Source organism: Piliocolobus tephrosceles, chromosome 9 (genome assembly GCF_002776525.5).
Source record: "Piliocolobus tephrosceles isolate RC106 chromosome 9, ASM277652v3, whole genome shotgun sequence".
NCBI classification, from domain to species: Eukaryota; Metazoa; Chordata; class Mammalia; order Primates; family Cercopithecidae; genus Piliocolobus; species Piliocolobus tephrosceles.
In genome coordinates this window covers 117,628,843-117,643,703 of record NC_045442.1, presented here as the reverse complement: position 1 = coordinate 117,643,703, position 14,861 = coordinate 117,628,843, and the positions used below count along the sequence as shown (strand labels likewise).

Below are 14,861 nucleotides of genomic sequence, written 5' to 3'. Positions count from 1 at the left end.
ATCTTGCCACTATTAAGCTAATATTCTATAACACCTTTTTTTTTTTTTTTTTTTTTTGCATAACCTAAAGGGCTTTTCCTTGTCTTTCCAGGGGGCAGAACATGATTTTTTGGCCACTAACTCTAGCTATTCACTTGGCTTTCTCCAGGGTGAAAGTACCAAACCCAAAGAAAATGGGATCAGTAAATGATCTCAGTTTCTCCCAGGCTCAGGTTAAATACACAACTTTGCTTTACAGGGATTTGCTGTCTTAAAATTTTGAAATACTACAAGCCCCTGTTTATTGCTCTGGTTTCCGTCAGTGTCTCTAATAGCTCTATGCAGCTTGTGGCTAAAAAAAGGTAAGACGACAAATAGTGAGTGGACACAGCTATGCCCGGTGAGTCTTACTTCCTTTCTTCTGTGTATGGCCCTGGGACAGAAAGAGGAGGAGAAAAACAACTTACCTGTAAAATATAGGAAGCTAATTCAAACACCACTTCACTGTCAACGTCAATAAGCTCCTGAAAGGAAAAAGCAACAAAGGAAGACAAGTTTGGTATTTAACAACCACTTTTTTCTTTTTTAAAAAATGACAGCTCTTCTTTGGGAGGATTGCTCAGCCCGGGAGTTTGAGACCAGCCTGGGCAACATAATGAGATCCCGTCTCTACAGAAAATTAAAAATTTAGCCAGGCAGGGTGGTACATGTCTGTAGACTCTGCTGTTTTGGAGGCTGAGGTAGGAGGATCTCTTAGCCTGCGAGGTTGAGGTTGTAGTGAGCTGTGATAGCACCACTGCACTCCAGCCTGGGTAATGGGGCGAGACCCCGGCTTAAAAAAAGAAAAAAAGCCTCCTTTTCTGAGGATTTGCTCAGAATCTCCCATATTCATAGAACGTCTTGAGTCTCTGAGACCACTGCCCTGAATTATTCAGTCCTAAACACTCCCAACATCCTTTTTGCTGCTCTTAGCTGGGATGGACTAGGGGGCTCGGGCCTACCCGATTATCTCAAAGGCCTCATCTTTACATCTTTCAAGAAATTAAGAGGCAGACTAGGCCCCAGCATTTTACAAACCTGTTTGTTAATGTTATTAATCACTGGAATAGAGATGCTTGACAACAAAACGCATTTTCTGTATAAACTAAACTCAGAACGTTATGGAAAGAAAGGCTTTATTGAAAGGCTTTGTTTGAAAGGAGTGTTACAGTGGGATTGTGATTCCTTAAAATTAAATACAAGGTGAAAATACAGTTCCTCAGTTGTACTGGCCAGATTTCTTTCATGTGCTCTACAGTTCATGTCGCTAGTGACTACCGTGTTGTCAGCTCAGATACAGAACATTTCAACCACTGTAGAAAGTTCTACTGGTCAGCGCTGTTACAGAGTGTAAGTTTCACAATGTTTCCGCCTAGTCATTCTTCCCCCCAATACTTCATTGTGATCTAGGGACTTGGTCTTCAAAGCACTTAAACCTCTCGTTGGTTTTTGAAAAAATTCCTTTTCTCTCTCTCTCTTTGTATTTTTGAAATTTGTATTTCAAAATGTATATAGTTCATATTTTTTAAAACAGCCTTTTTCTTTTTTTTTGAGACAGAGTCTCACTGTGTCACCCAAGCGGGAGTACAGTGGTGCAATCTCGGCTCAGTGCAACCTCCACCTCCCGGGTACAAGTGATTCTTCTGCCTCAGCCTCCTGAGTAGCTGGGACTACAGGCATGCACCACCACACCCGGCTAATTTTTTTGTATGTATAGAGATGGGGTTTCACCAGGTTGGCCAGGCTGCTCTGGAACTCCTGGCGTCAGATGATGTGTCTGCCTTGGCCTCCCAAAGTGTTGGGATGATTACAGGTGTAAGCCCCCATACCCAGCCAAAACAGCTTTATTGAAGTATAACTAAAACACCTCAAAAAACTGCGTATGTTTAATGTAAACAATTTTATGAGTTTGGACAGATGCATACACCCATGACACCATTACCACAATCAAGGTAATAAACATATCTATCACAACCAAAGATTTCCGTGTGTGTGTGTGTGTGTGTGTGTGTGTATGGTACAAACACTTAGCCTGGCATGGTGGCTCACGCCTGTAATCCCAGCGCTTTGGGAGGCTGAGGTGGATGGATCACTTGAGCCCAGGAGTTCGAGACCAGTCTAGCCAACATGGCAAAACCCCATCTCTACTAAAATTACAAAAATTAGCCTGGAGTGGTGGTGCATGCCTGTAGTCCCAGCTACTTGGGTGGGAGGGTCACCTGAGCCTGGAAAGGTTGAGGCTACAGTGGGTCGTAATCATGCTACTATGCTCCAGCCTGGTGACGGAGAGACACTGCCTCAAACAAACAAACAAAACAACAAACCCACTAAACACGAAAACATGACCTACATTAATAAACTTCTAAGTGCACAACACTGTCTCATTATACATAGCTCACGTGTTAAAGACAAAGAGAAGCCTTGAATTCATCAGCATGTGAGAATAATACACAATTGAATTGATGTCCTCTGTCTTAAACAATTGGTGTCAAGCTTAAGCACAAACGTCCATCTTTATTTTTCTTTCCCTAATATCACTAGATCCCATAGTGGCTGACTGGATGACAGAGAGCTAGAGGTAAAAGAGATTTAGAGACCAGCCAGCCTGACCCTGAGAATGGAATCCAAAAACATTAAGGGACTTTGGAAAACCACAGGGCCTTAATGGCACTTAAGGGGCCGGGAACAGACCCCCAACTACTTGTCCAGTGTGTGACCTTCCTTAGGACTTCCATTTGCCCTAAAATCAATAGAAACCCAGTTTCAGCCAACACATTCTCAGAACATTTATAATGCGAGTTCGCTTAGCAAGAGTTTCTATTCACTTGCATTACAAGCCAGACTCTGATTCAAGGATTTTTTTTTTTTTTTTTTTTTTTTTTTGGAGACAGAGTCTCATTGTTGTCGCCCAGGCTGGAGTGCAATGCTGTGGTCTCGGCTCACTGCAACCTCCGCCTCCCGGGTTCCAGTAATTCTCCTGCCTCAGCCTCCCGAGTAGCTGGGACTACAGGCACACACCACCATGCCTGGCTAATTTTTTTGTATTTTTAGTAGAGACGGGGTTTCAGCATGTTGGCCAGGCTGGTCTCGAACTTCTGACCTCAGGTGATCCACCCACCTTGGCCTCCCAAAATGCTGAGATTATAGGCATGAGCCACTGTGCCCAGCCAATTCACGGATTTTCTAATTATTTTTTGAGAGGTTCAGAATTGGCTCCTGCAATTTAAAACAATGCATTCAAGCACACCTGGATCTTTCGAAGGAGAGATATCATTCAGGCTCCTTTGGGCCTGGGAATTTCAAAGCTGGATACGAATATGTGCCCTGGAATCACCTTAGAAGTATGGCTTAAAAGAACTCATGAGAGCCTATGGAAGAACTGGGGACAATAATTCCTTACGTGTAACCAGCTGAAAGAGCTTTATGGCGGTTGGAATTGATAGAGGCTGTCAGTGCTGGGATGTGGAAGAATGTTTGGAATTGCAGTTCTGGGATTAGCCGGTCCCATCAGAATGTAAATCATTTAACAGTGTACAAATGGCTTCACAGAAACACTGTCCAGGGTTACCACAATAGATGGTTTCTACTCTCACTACGTGCGTTTCCATTCCCACCTGAATGCCTTGGAGTGCACTTGTTAGTGTACTGTTGTATGTGTGCTTTTCTGTCAAACATTTACACCTATGTTACAGCCAATGGTCGACTGCGGGCTAATATTTAACATCTGCTGAGGCTTATCTGATGCACAGCTCAAAACCAGCCATCAGAAAAAAACATTTTTAAGTGCGAACATAGCTTTTAGTTTGCTGGTTGATTCATCTGATAAATGAAAATGTGTATATCTGCGTGGAGGCGGGGAAAATGAAGGAAGGTCTTTTATTCTATTCTACACAGCCCATTATGCGGTTCCAGGAGAGTATCACCGGTGAACATTAACTGTAACGTAACTGTTATCCATAGGAAAGCTACCAAAAATGCACCATCAAATATCTAACCTGATTGATTCAACTTCTCTCTCACCATAGTTGTTCTCGGGGTAAGTGAGAACTGGCACCGTTAACTGTGGTGACTTTTCGGTTGAAAAGTCTGACCTTGACCATCTATCTCCCAGTGAAGATACCAAAAACAGGAAGAGTTGAAATGTGGCCAGTGGGAGGGGAAATGATTGAAGAATCAAGTGCCCCAGGCACTGCACATGCTTACACAATCTGATGGAAAGAGCCGTATTATTACTTCTGACCTCGCCTATTTAACATGCATTAAGTTGAAAGATCATTTCATTGGATGTTCTCAGAGGACTCAACACAAAGACTGAAAGGGTGAGGGTAAGAACCAGTCTAGGGTGGTGGGAAGACATCCTGACAGTCTTTGCCCAGTTCCCCAATATCACTTGTTCATGATGCCTTTTCCCCCTTGTACACCTCACCGTGCTTCCAGGTGGCTTTGTCCTTAAGATTCTACTGCAGTGGGGCAGAGCTCTAGACTTCTGGCTCACTCTGAAAATTTCCCATGGTACTGCAAAATCTGAAAGCCAGCCAGGCACGGTGGTTTAGGCCTGTAATCTCAGCACTTTGGGAGGCTGAGGCAGGCAGATCATTAGGTCAAGAGATCGAGACCATCCTGGCCAACATGGTGAAACCCTGTCTCTACTAAAAATACAAAAATTAGCTGGGCGTGGTGGCACATGCCTGTAGTCCCAGCTACTGGGGAGGCTGAGGCAGGAGAATCGCTTGAACCCGGGAGGTGGAGGTTGCAGTGAGCCAAGATAGTGCCACTGCACTCCAGCCTGGTGACAGAGTGAGACTCCATCTCAAAAAACAAAACAAAACAAAACCACCCTGAAAGCCAAGTTCCACAGAGAGGAGTTAATAGATGTTTTCAGGGGTCTTCCTAGCAGAAACGTGCTCCCACAGAACATTAAGAAAATGACTCTCCCTTTTCCTTATCTGACTTTTTCAGTGGTCCAGAGGTGGCTTTTCATTTATTTATTTATTTTTTTGAGACAGGATCTCACTGTGTCACTCAGACTGGAATGCAGTGGTGCAATCTCGGCTTACTGCAACCTCCGCCTTCTGGGTTCCAGCAATTCTTGTGCCACAGCCTCCCAAGTAGCGCAGATTACAGGTGTGCATCACCACGCCTGGCCAATTTTTTTATTTTTAGTGGAAACAGGGTTTCACCATGTTGGCCAGGCTGGTCTCAAACTCCTGACCTTAAGTGATCCACCCACCTTGGCTTCCCAAAGTGCTGGGATTACAGGCGTGAGCCACCGTGCCTGGCCAGAGGCAGCTTCTCTCATGGGTTTCTGCTCAAGCAGAGGAACTACACTGACGGAAACCACACAGTGTGCAAAAAATCCCATTTTTTCCTGGGATTCTGGGCTTTCCCCTTAACTAAGGACAAGATGGGATCATAGGAGGAGCAGAAGACACTTCCAGGAGGCTTGAGGGTGGCTTCCGTCTGCCCTATGCAGGGGCTGAGGTGTGACATTCCTCTGTGCTTATGCAGTCCACATCTCTGCGGTGAAGACCCCAGTGCTCCTGCAGCCATTGGAGGAGAGGTTTCTGCAGGGTCGTTGACTGAGTTGGAATCTTGCCTGGGAATCTTGGGCCGTCTGGTGGGGACGGAATAACTTTACTCTGAGACTAGAGAAGTCCAGGGGGACAACGCTGGCAGGAGAGAATGTAAGGTCCTTTGGTGACTGTGGCCACTGGGTGTATACTTTAGGCATCTGCTTTCCTTACTACTGAATAATGCATGCTGCTTCCTTTGATCTGTTGAGAAATGGTATGGAAAGACAAACCATGACCATCTGCAGGTGTGTGTGTGTGTGTCTGTGTTTGTACGTGCATACGTGCTCTGAGTAGGGGTGGGAAGGGCGGCCCCACTTCCTCCCACGCTGTGTTGTTTTATCCCAGGTGACTGAACTGCCGAAGAAAGAGGTCTGAGGTTATTCATCAGCAGCACCATGGCTAACAATATTCTCAGAAAGATCTCCTAACGAATTCTCACCAGTTATCACCACGTTTATTCTTACCCACAAAACATCTAAAGATGATAGATAAGCCATTCTCCTTAAGATTATTTCTACTGTCCCCTGAAAGTCCCATATTCTGGTCTTAACCCCCCAATGCTGTGGGGACATGGACTGAACCACCTGACCTTCAGTTTGATTTTCCTTATCAGTAAAATGGGGATAACAATTTCCTTTCCAATTATTTTACTGGGTTTGGTGAGGCATAAATGGAGAAGTGACTTGGAAACGATAAAACACGCTACAATTATTAGGTCTATATTATTTATTTCTGCTGATGAGTATCTATAGATAATCTGAACTCCACAGTTTTGCCTTTGTTCTTTAGTATATCTTAGCATTTATAGGAATCTTTACTAACATTTTGTTTTAAAAGAGATGGGTTGTGTGTGTGTGTGTGTGTGTGTGTATACTGGTCACCATGTCTGTGGTGTATTTTATGTGTCAACTTGACAGGCCAAGGGTTACCCATTATTTACTGATTTTTGAGACAGGGTCTTGCTCTGTCACCCAGGCTAGAGTGCAGTGACACCATCTCGGTTGACTGCAACCTCTGCCTCCTAGGTTCGAGTGATTCTTGTGCCTCAGCTTCCTGAGTAGCTGGGATTACAGGTGCCCATCACCACAACCGGCTAGCTTTTTGTACTTTTAGTAGAGATGGGGTTTCACCATGTTGCCCAGGGTGGTCTCAGACTCCTGGGCTCAAGTGATCCACCCATCTCAGCCTCCCAAAGTGCTGGGATTATAGGCGTGAGCCACTGCATCCAGCCCCGAGTCGCCCAGATTAAACAGTTTCTGGATGTGTCTATGAGGGTGTTTCTGGATGAGATCAGCATTTGAATCAGTGGGCTCAATAGACCACCCTTCCCAGTGAGGGTGGACATCACTCAATCCTGGAAGGTTTGAACAGAACAAAAGATGGAGGATGGAGGAGCTTGCCCCTTTTTTCATTTTTCTTTCTTTCTGTCCCTTACTTTTTGAGCTGGGATACCACATTTCATCTTCTCTTGTCCTTGGACTGGGACTTATACCACTGGCTCCCTGGTTCTCAGGTCTTTGGACTCAGCCAGTGGACTGACACCACTGGCTTTCTTGGGTCTCCAGCTTGCAGACAGCAGACTGTGGGATTTCTCAGCCCCCATGATCTTGTGAGCCAACTCCTCATAAGAAGTCTCTTTCTGATATCTGTATATCTATATATATCCTATTGGTTCTGTTCCTCTGACTAATACACCGTACATCATTAAAGTGGGACACAATGCCCATATTTAGCCCAACTTTCTCTCTTCTTGTGGCTCTATGCCTCATTGCACAACTCATCATGACTACGCAAAGTTGCCCCCGGGGCAAACAGGGGCTGTGGTGCAGGATGAGACTGATGCAATCTTGCACAATTGCTCATTCTTAGCCCTCTGCCAGTTTTTCAGCATCAAGTCACTTCATGTTTGTCTAATGATCCAAGAGGTGAATGCCACTCGTGCTCAGCCACAACCCTAATTCTGCCGCACTGGGATTTCTCACGCTGTCCACCCCACGGCAGACAGCCCATGTCAGGATCTTAAGGAATCGCTCTTTATTAAGTTCTATTAAAAAAATTTTTACTTTTACTTATTTATTTTTGTCGAGACAGGGTCTTGCTCTGTTGCCCAGGATGGAGTGCAGTGGCACCATTATAGTTCACTGCACCCTTGAACTCCTGGGCTTAAGTGATCCTCCTGCCTCAGCCTCCTGGGTAGCTGGGACCACAGGCACACACCACCATGCTTAGCTAATTTTAATTTTTTTTTTGTAGAGATGGGGGTCTCACTATGTTTCTCAGGCTGTTCTTCAACTCCTGGGCTCAAGTAATTCTCCTGCCTTGGCCTCCCAAAGTGTTGGGATTACAGGTGTGAGCTACTGCACCTGGCCTGTAATCATTCTTTTAGAGGTCATGGGCACAGCCAAGATGACAGATCCATGTCAGTTTGTTTCTTGAAAGTTGAAAAAGAAGGTACCTGTCTATCCTTTTCTCATTTCCCCTCTGTCCTACAAGGGCACGCTCTAAACCTGCATCAATGAAACTAAGAGGTAAGGACGAGAGCTCTGTAAGTCTGAGGCTGGTATTTATGTTGTCCTGTAGAAGGTGATTCTGGGCTTTGGCTTGGTTCTCCCACCTACAGATGAGATGATGTCATCTGATCATTAGCAAAGCACGTTGAAGATATTGAATAAAGACCATTTATTTCAATATCAACAAGAGAGATAGCATTTAGACCTAAACTGCAAATGTGGCCCAAGGATGATTAGGATGATTACCTAAACTACTTCTTTTTTTTTTTTTTTTTTTTTTTTTTTTTTTTTTTTTTTTTTTTTTTTAAAGAGACGAGGTCTCTGCCATCCAGGCTGGAGTGCCCTAATGTGATCCTAGCTCACTTCAGCCTCGAACTCATGGGCTCAAGTGATCCTCCCATCTCAGCTTCCCAAGTAGTTGGGAATACAAGTGTGTGCCACCATGCCTGGCTAATTAAATACATTTTTTTTTTTTTTTTTGTAGAGTTGTGGTCTTGCTATGTTGCCCAGGCTGATCTCAAACTCTTGGCCTCCCAAAGTTCTGGGATTATAGGTATGAGCCACCACGCAGAGGCTCCTAGACTAATTTGAACAAGACTTGCACCCTCCCAAGAGCACCCATAAAGCAGAAATTTTAAGCCTTTTCCTTTATGTCATGATTTGTTCTCAGTGCAATGTAGGCAACAATATTCAGTGATTTCTCAGGAAAGGTGCAAATCCTTGCTCCCTGGGATTGGAAAGTAACCAATTAAAAAATAATTTTCTGAGCATCGGCTATGTGCCTAGAACAGTGATAGGCCATGGAAGATGAGCTTAAAAATCCACTCAGAAAAATGCTGGTACCAACTTCTCCTCCAGCCTAAAGAAGCATATTTCAGCCCATCTCTAAATGACAACCACAGTCCTGTTTCTTTGGTTATCACTGCTGGGGAAGGTTAGTGCTTGTAGACAAAGCATAATTGAAATGTGATGAATGTCCCTAAAGAGTGCATTGCCAGCCGGATGTGGTGGCTCACACCTGTAATCTAAGCACTTTAGGAGGCCAAGGAAGGAGGATCACTGGAGCCCGGGAGTTTAAGACCAGCCTGGGCAACATGGTGAGACCCTGTTTCACTTGGAAGCAAAATAAAACAAAACACACGAAAAAAACAAATTAGCCGGGTATGGTGGCGCACGCCTGTAGTAGTCCCAGCTACTTGGGAGGCTGAGACAAGAGAATTGCTTGAACCTGGGAAGCGGAGGTTGCAGTGAGCTGAGATTGCATCACTGCACTCCAGCCTGGGCGACAGAGCGAGACTCCACCTCATAAACAAATAAATAAATAGTTCATAGCCAATCCCTTCGGACCAGGGCAAAGTTATACAGGTGAAATATTAGATTCCTGATGTGATCTTAGAGACCAGAATAGATGCCCCTTTATTAACTAGAGTAGATGCTAAGGTTAAGTCACCTACAGGTCAAGGGTTCAGGACAAGCTGGCCTAGCAAATTTCTCAATTTCTGTGGCTAAACTCTCTACCAATAGGAGCTGTCAACGCTGGTTTACAACCCAGACCATTACAACTCTGACTGGACAGGGCGCCAGTCTTACAAACATTCTCTTCTGAGAAACTACTGCAGACTTTAGGCTAATGTCAGCAGTCCACAGAGGCTGCACACAAACTGTCTTTGTGTCCTATAGTTCACCTTGTGAGGTAAACAGCCTCAAATTCCACCTCATTTTAATGCTAAAAGCCACCCCAGGAAGGAACCAGAGGTCATGATGTTAAGTAAAATAGGCCAGGCACAGAAAGACGAAGTTCGTATTTTCTCGCTTAATTGTGGGAGCTAAAAATGAAAACCATTGAACTCATAGAGACAGAGAATAGAAGGATGGTTACCAGAGGCTGGGAAGGGTGGGAGGAGTGGGGGAGACGGGGATGGTTAATGGGTTCAAAAAAATAGAAAGAATGAATAAGACCTAGTATTTGATAGCACAACAGGGAAACCGTGGTCAATAATGATTGAATTGTACATTTTCATATAAGTAAAAGAGTAGAAGTGGATTGTTTATAACACAAAGGATAAATGCTTGAGGGGGTGGATACTCCATTTGCCCTGATGTGGTTATTACACATTGCATGCCTGTATCAAAATATCTCATGTACCCCATAAATATATACACCTACTATGTACCCACAAAAATTAAAAATGTAAAAAACCAAGACAAAAACCCCATCCTAAAGTGAACATGGGACATATGTCACCTATATGTCTACCTGCGATAAACACACTCGACACTCCTTCATAACTATGCGTAACTTTTCCCCAAATCTGCTGAGTGTGTATGAGTCTATTATGTAATATGAACACCATGAGGCATAAAACCCAACCTGCCCTTTCCCTCTTCAAAAAGAGCACCTTCAGTCCACGCTGGAAACTTTGTCTTCTCAGTTTGCAAACTGGTGCTGCCAATACAGCCCTGCTTTCTCCTAGTTAGCCATCTGGTGGTCTTTCGGATGATACTGACGGTGCATCCAGTCATTCTGACAGCCACGCATGCCACCTAACCTCAATCAAGGAACTATCAAAGTACTTCTCTGAGGAAGTGAATGGAAAGGTCTTTCAATGTGAGCGCCAATTTTCTTTTCTCTCTGAAGGTTTGCGTGTGGAGAAGATGGGGAGTTGGTGATTTCTTGATTTCTCTTATAACTGTAAGATGTATCATTTGTGGAAATCTTTCCGATAAAAAAACTAAACAGACTTTGTCATTTTATGACCTCTGTTTGCAAAGCTTTCAGACATCACTGTGATGACTAATTTTTAATGGTGGATAATTTTCTTCTGTCAGTGCAGAACCCAGAATAGGCAGGATTCAATCCAGCCTGAAGGTGTGGGAAGAGCTGAGGGTCCACATCCCCTGCCTCACTCCTGTCTCATGGGATAAGTCCGCTGCCTCCTGCAGGGGCTGATGGATAAGCCCCTTCTGTTGGCTGTTGGAAGCCACACCGGAAGAGGGAGAGGAGCAGATGGAAAAGGCTTGGCGGGAGAGCTGTGCCGTCTCATCAGTCTCTTTCCAGGGAACATACACCATTCCAGGTAGGCTTCCTGTGGGAGTTTCCCATGGAACGGGACACACATTTCTAAATGAGATGTATCCACGCCCTGGCCAATGTCCTCTCTATCTTAGCGAGTTCAAGCACATCAGAAACACTGTTGGACCATGTGGGAATCTCATTCCACGCTTCTTCCCGCTCCACCTGAAGCACACAATGACAGCCCCGGTGTCTCATATCCATATTTGAATTTTCTGCAACTTGGATAGATAATGACTACGTTTTCCTGCTCTATTGTATAAAGTAGAGGGGTGGAAGGGAAGAGAAAGTGAGAGGGGCGTCCGCTGTGGCCCTGCCTCCTGCCTGCTGGGAAAGAGAGCGGAAGGTAGGAAGGCAGTGTTCACAATCTGGGAAAAATAGCAAAACAAAGCCAAACACCTTCCCTCGCCTTTCTGCTATTACAGAGACGAGAGGTTCGTTCTCTGAAGAAGAACAGGAAGCAGGGATGAAGTGGACCGGAAGTGCAGGAATTACCCAGAATTCTATACCTAGTATGGAGACTGTTCCCTCCAGATCCCTGGATGTCGGAGGACATGTCCCAGGCAGGAAGGGAAGGGTTTTCTCTGGAGAGAATGGAGAGCCAGAGAGGAAAGACGTCCAGATACCAAGACACTGATATTCGGGGTTCCCCAGGGAAAGAACTAGCTTGCGATGGGATCACGTCACAGGGACACCCACTGGGGGACCATTCCACCCTGAAATGGAGCATCTGCTTAGTTTCCAAGTGTGAAGCGATAGACCAGGGCCAGCAGACAACTGAGGAAGCCTCGTACAGGAAAGAGAGACCAACACAAATAAACTGGAGAAAAAGAGCTGGAAGGAAACACAGAATAATAATGATAACTAATATTATCTGAGTGATAAGAGAGGATATTATGTTCCTGAAACAATAATAGCATAATATTTTAAAAATCAGATAATATAAAGAAACTCTTAGAAATTAAAACAAACAAACAAAAAACAAAACCATAATGGCAAAGGTGAGAAAGTCCAGAGAAGAGATTAAAGTAAATCCCTACAAAGCCTCCCAGAAAGTAGAATAAAAAGACAGAGACAGACAGCTGGAGAGACAAGGTATCAGAGTGGGAGGCCATGACGCGCACTTGATAAATAGGAATTCTGGAAAGAGAGGACACAGGCAAGAGGGGAGAAGATATCAAAGAAACAATCCAAAAAGAACCCCACAACTAAAAAAGAATGCATGTCACATCTCCAGACCAGAAGTGCCCATTGAACACAGAGTACAATGGATTTACAAAGACCCACATCAGGGCACCCATCCTGAAATTTTAGATCAAAAGGAGCAAAAAGGAGTTCCCAAAAGATCCCATTGTTGGGGGCCAAAGGGGAATGGATAGGATGGTGGGCTTTTCCAGAGCAATGCCTTTGGTATTCTGAGAGAAAAATTTTTTGGTATATTTCTGTATCCAGTCAAACTATTCGTTAGATATGAAGCTAGAATAAAGACTTTTTCAGATATGCCAGGATCCAAACATTTTACTTCCCAAGTGTGCTTTCTCTGGATTGATTGCAGGATGTTCTCCAGTGAAACAATGGCGTGAAACAAAAAATAGGAAGTCTCCGGATCCATGAAACAGAGGACCCAATACACAGTGAGGGAGAAGGAAAGACCCTGATGGGGATGAGGCATCCCGGGTTGAGACTCTGCATGAGACCAAGTCCAGGCTGGAGCAGGAAGATAGAGGAGTGTAAGAGAGAGGTCCTGGAAAAACAACAGCAGTAGCAGCTGCCACAGCAACTAAAATCAAACCAAAGAGGAATGAGAACTACCCGATGTAGCTGGAAATTAATATTGGTAGACATCTGGGAATCTGTAGGAACTTTTGGAGAAAAGTGAAGGGTATGTAGAAACTAAACAAGTGAAAGCAAGGCAAGTATTCCCTTTGGGTAAAACAATGGGTTGTCTAAAAAAGGAGCTGCAACCACAGGATACTACTTGGATTAGTCACGATAATATCATGCTGAAGACTCTCGCTTTAAGCCGGAATTGTGCTATCACTATATTGAGAAAATGGAAAAGGAAATAAAATGTGGGTGGTTATAATCTAAATCTACATCCTATTTTTTTTTTTTAGACAAAGTCTTGCTCTGTCCATCAGGCTGGAGTGCAGCAGTGTGATCTGGGCTCTTGGATTCACTGCAACCTCCACCTCTGGGGCTCAGATGATCCTCCCACCTCAGCCTCCAGAGAAGCTGGGACTACAGGCATGTGCCACCACATCTGACTAATTTTTGTGTTTTTTGTAGAGATGGAATCTCACTATGTTGCCCAGGCTGGTCTCAAGCTCCTAAGATCAAGTGATCCCCCCACCTCAGCCTCCCAAAGTGCTGGTATTTTACAGGCGTGAGCCACTGTGCCTGGCCATCTTCATCCATCTTAACAGGAATTCAATAAAATGAATCAATCTAGGAATAATACGCTGTGTCAATTATTTAGCTATATGGAGGCAAATACTATAAGAAACAGCTAAAACTGTTGCAAGTGGCAGGAGTTGCGGGGAGGAGGCCGTTTGTCATAATAAGCCTCGTGGAACCATTTGAGTTTTAAATGATGTCATATATTACTTTGATAGAAACCAATATTAATACTTTAAAAAGTGAATGAAATTGGCTGGGCGCCATGGCTCACACCTGTAATCCCAGTGCTTAGGGAGGCCGAGGCGGGCGGATCACGAGGTCAGGAGATGGAGACCATCCTGGCTAACACGGTGAAACCCCGTCTCCACTAAAATTACAAAAAATTAGCTGGGCGTGGTGGTGGGCATCTGTAGTCCCAGCTACTGGGGAGGCTGAGGCAGGAGAATGGCATGAACCTGGGAGGCGGGGCTTGCAATGAGTCGAGATTGTACCACTGCACTCCAGCCTGGGCGACAGAGTGAGACTCTGTCTCAAAAAAAAAAAAAAAAAAGTGAATGAAATTGAACTTTGAAAAAGCAAAATAAGCAGCTTATTTTACCTTGACAACTTCGATTTTAATATATGGTAGGAACCATTCCCCAAGAGACAGGGAGGGAGCAGATATTAAACCCACACTGGATAAACCCAGGCGTCTGGGTATCAGCATTGGGATGGGTTATCTGGGTCTAACACCACCCTCTGGGCCCTTCAAGGCCCCCAAAGCACCAGGGTGCCGTGTGGGTGGCACAAAGAGAATCACAGCCAAGAGAAAAAACCTCGGGTCTAAATCCAACTAGCTAATCACATGCCTGGCATGAGACTAAGAACTTTGCATGCTTTATCTCACTGAATCTTCCCAAGAAGGTTGTGGTTAGACCTTATAATCCTTACTCAATTAGAGAGGAAAGGGAAGCTTGGAGACGTTACAGGAGGTGCCCACATTTATTCCTTTTGCCAAGGGGCAAGGCTGGGAAAAGATCCCGGGTCTGCCTGGCAGCAAAAGCTGAACTCTCGATCACTCAGCAGTGCCTATCATGATCTTTACATTGACACAGGTTACACAGGCTATCCAGCCATCCCCCAGTCCTTCGTCTCTGAGTCACTTAGACTCTCCCTACTTCCTCCTCTGGAAAGCTATTGATTCTTGCTCCATCTCACGCAGAGATGCTGAGGCTCAAATATCATAATATATATAAGGAATTTAAAAATAAAATTTAAATGGCATTTTATACAAATGAAAAGATTATT

The 14,861-nt window shown here is 44.5% G+C and overlaps 1 protein-coding gene across 1 annotated transcript in view; it reads right to left on the bottom strand.

Annotated features, from left to right (window-relative positions):
- The window catches only part of FRMD4A (FERM domain containing 4A), a 333,243-nt gene that overhangs the window by 120,141 nt on the left and 198,241 nt on the right, over positions 1–14,861 (bottom strand). The window contains exon 6 of the mRNA XM_026454815.1: positions 447–503. Coding sequence (XP_026310600.1) covers positions 447–503 — 57 coding nt within the window. The remainder of the gene's footprint in view (positions 1–446; positions 504–14,861) is intronic.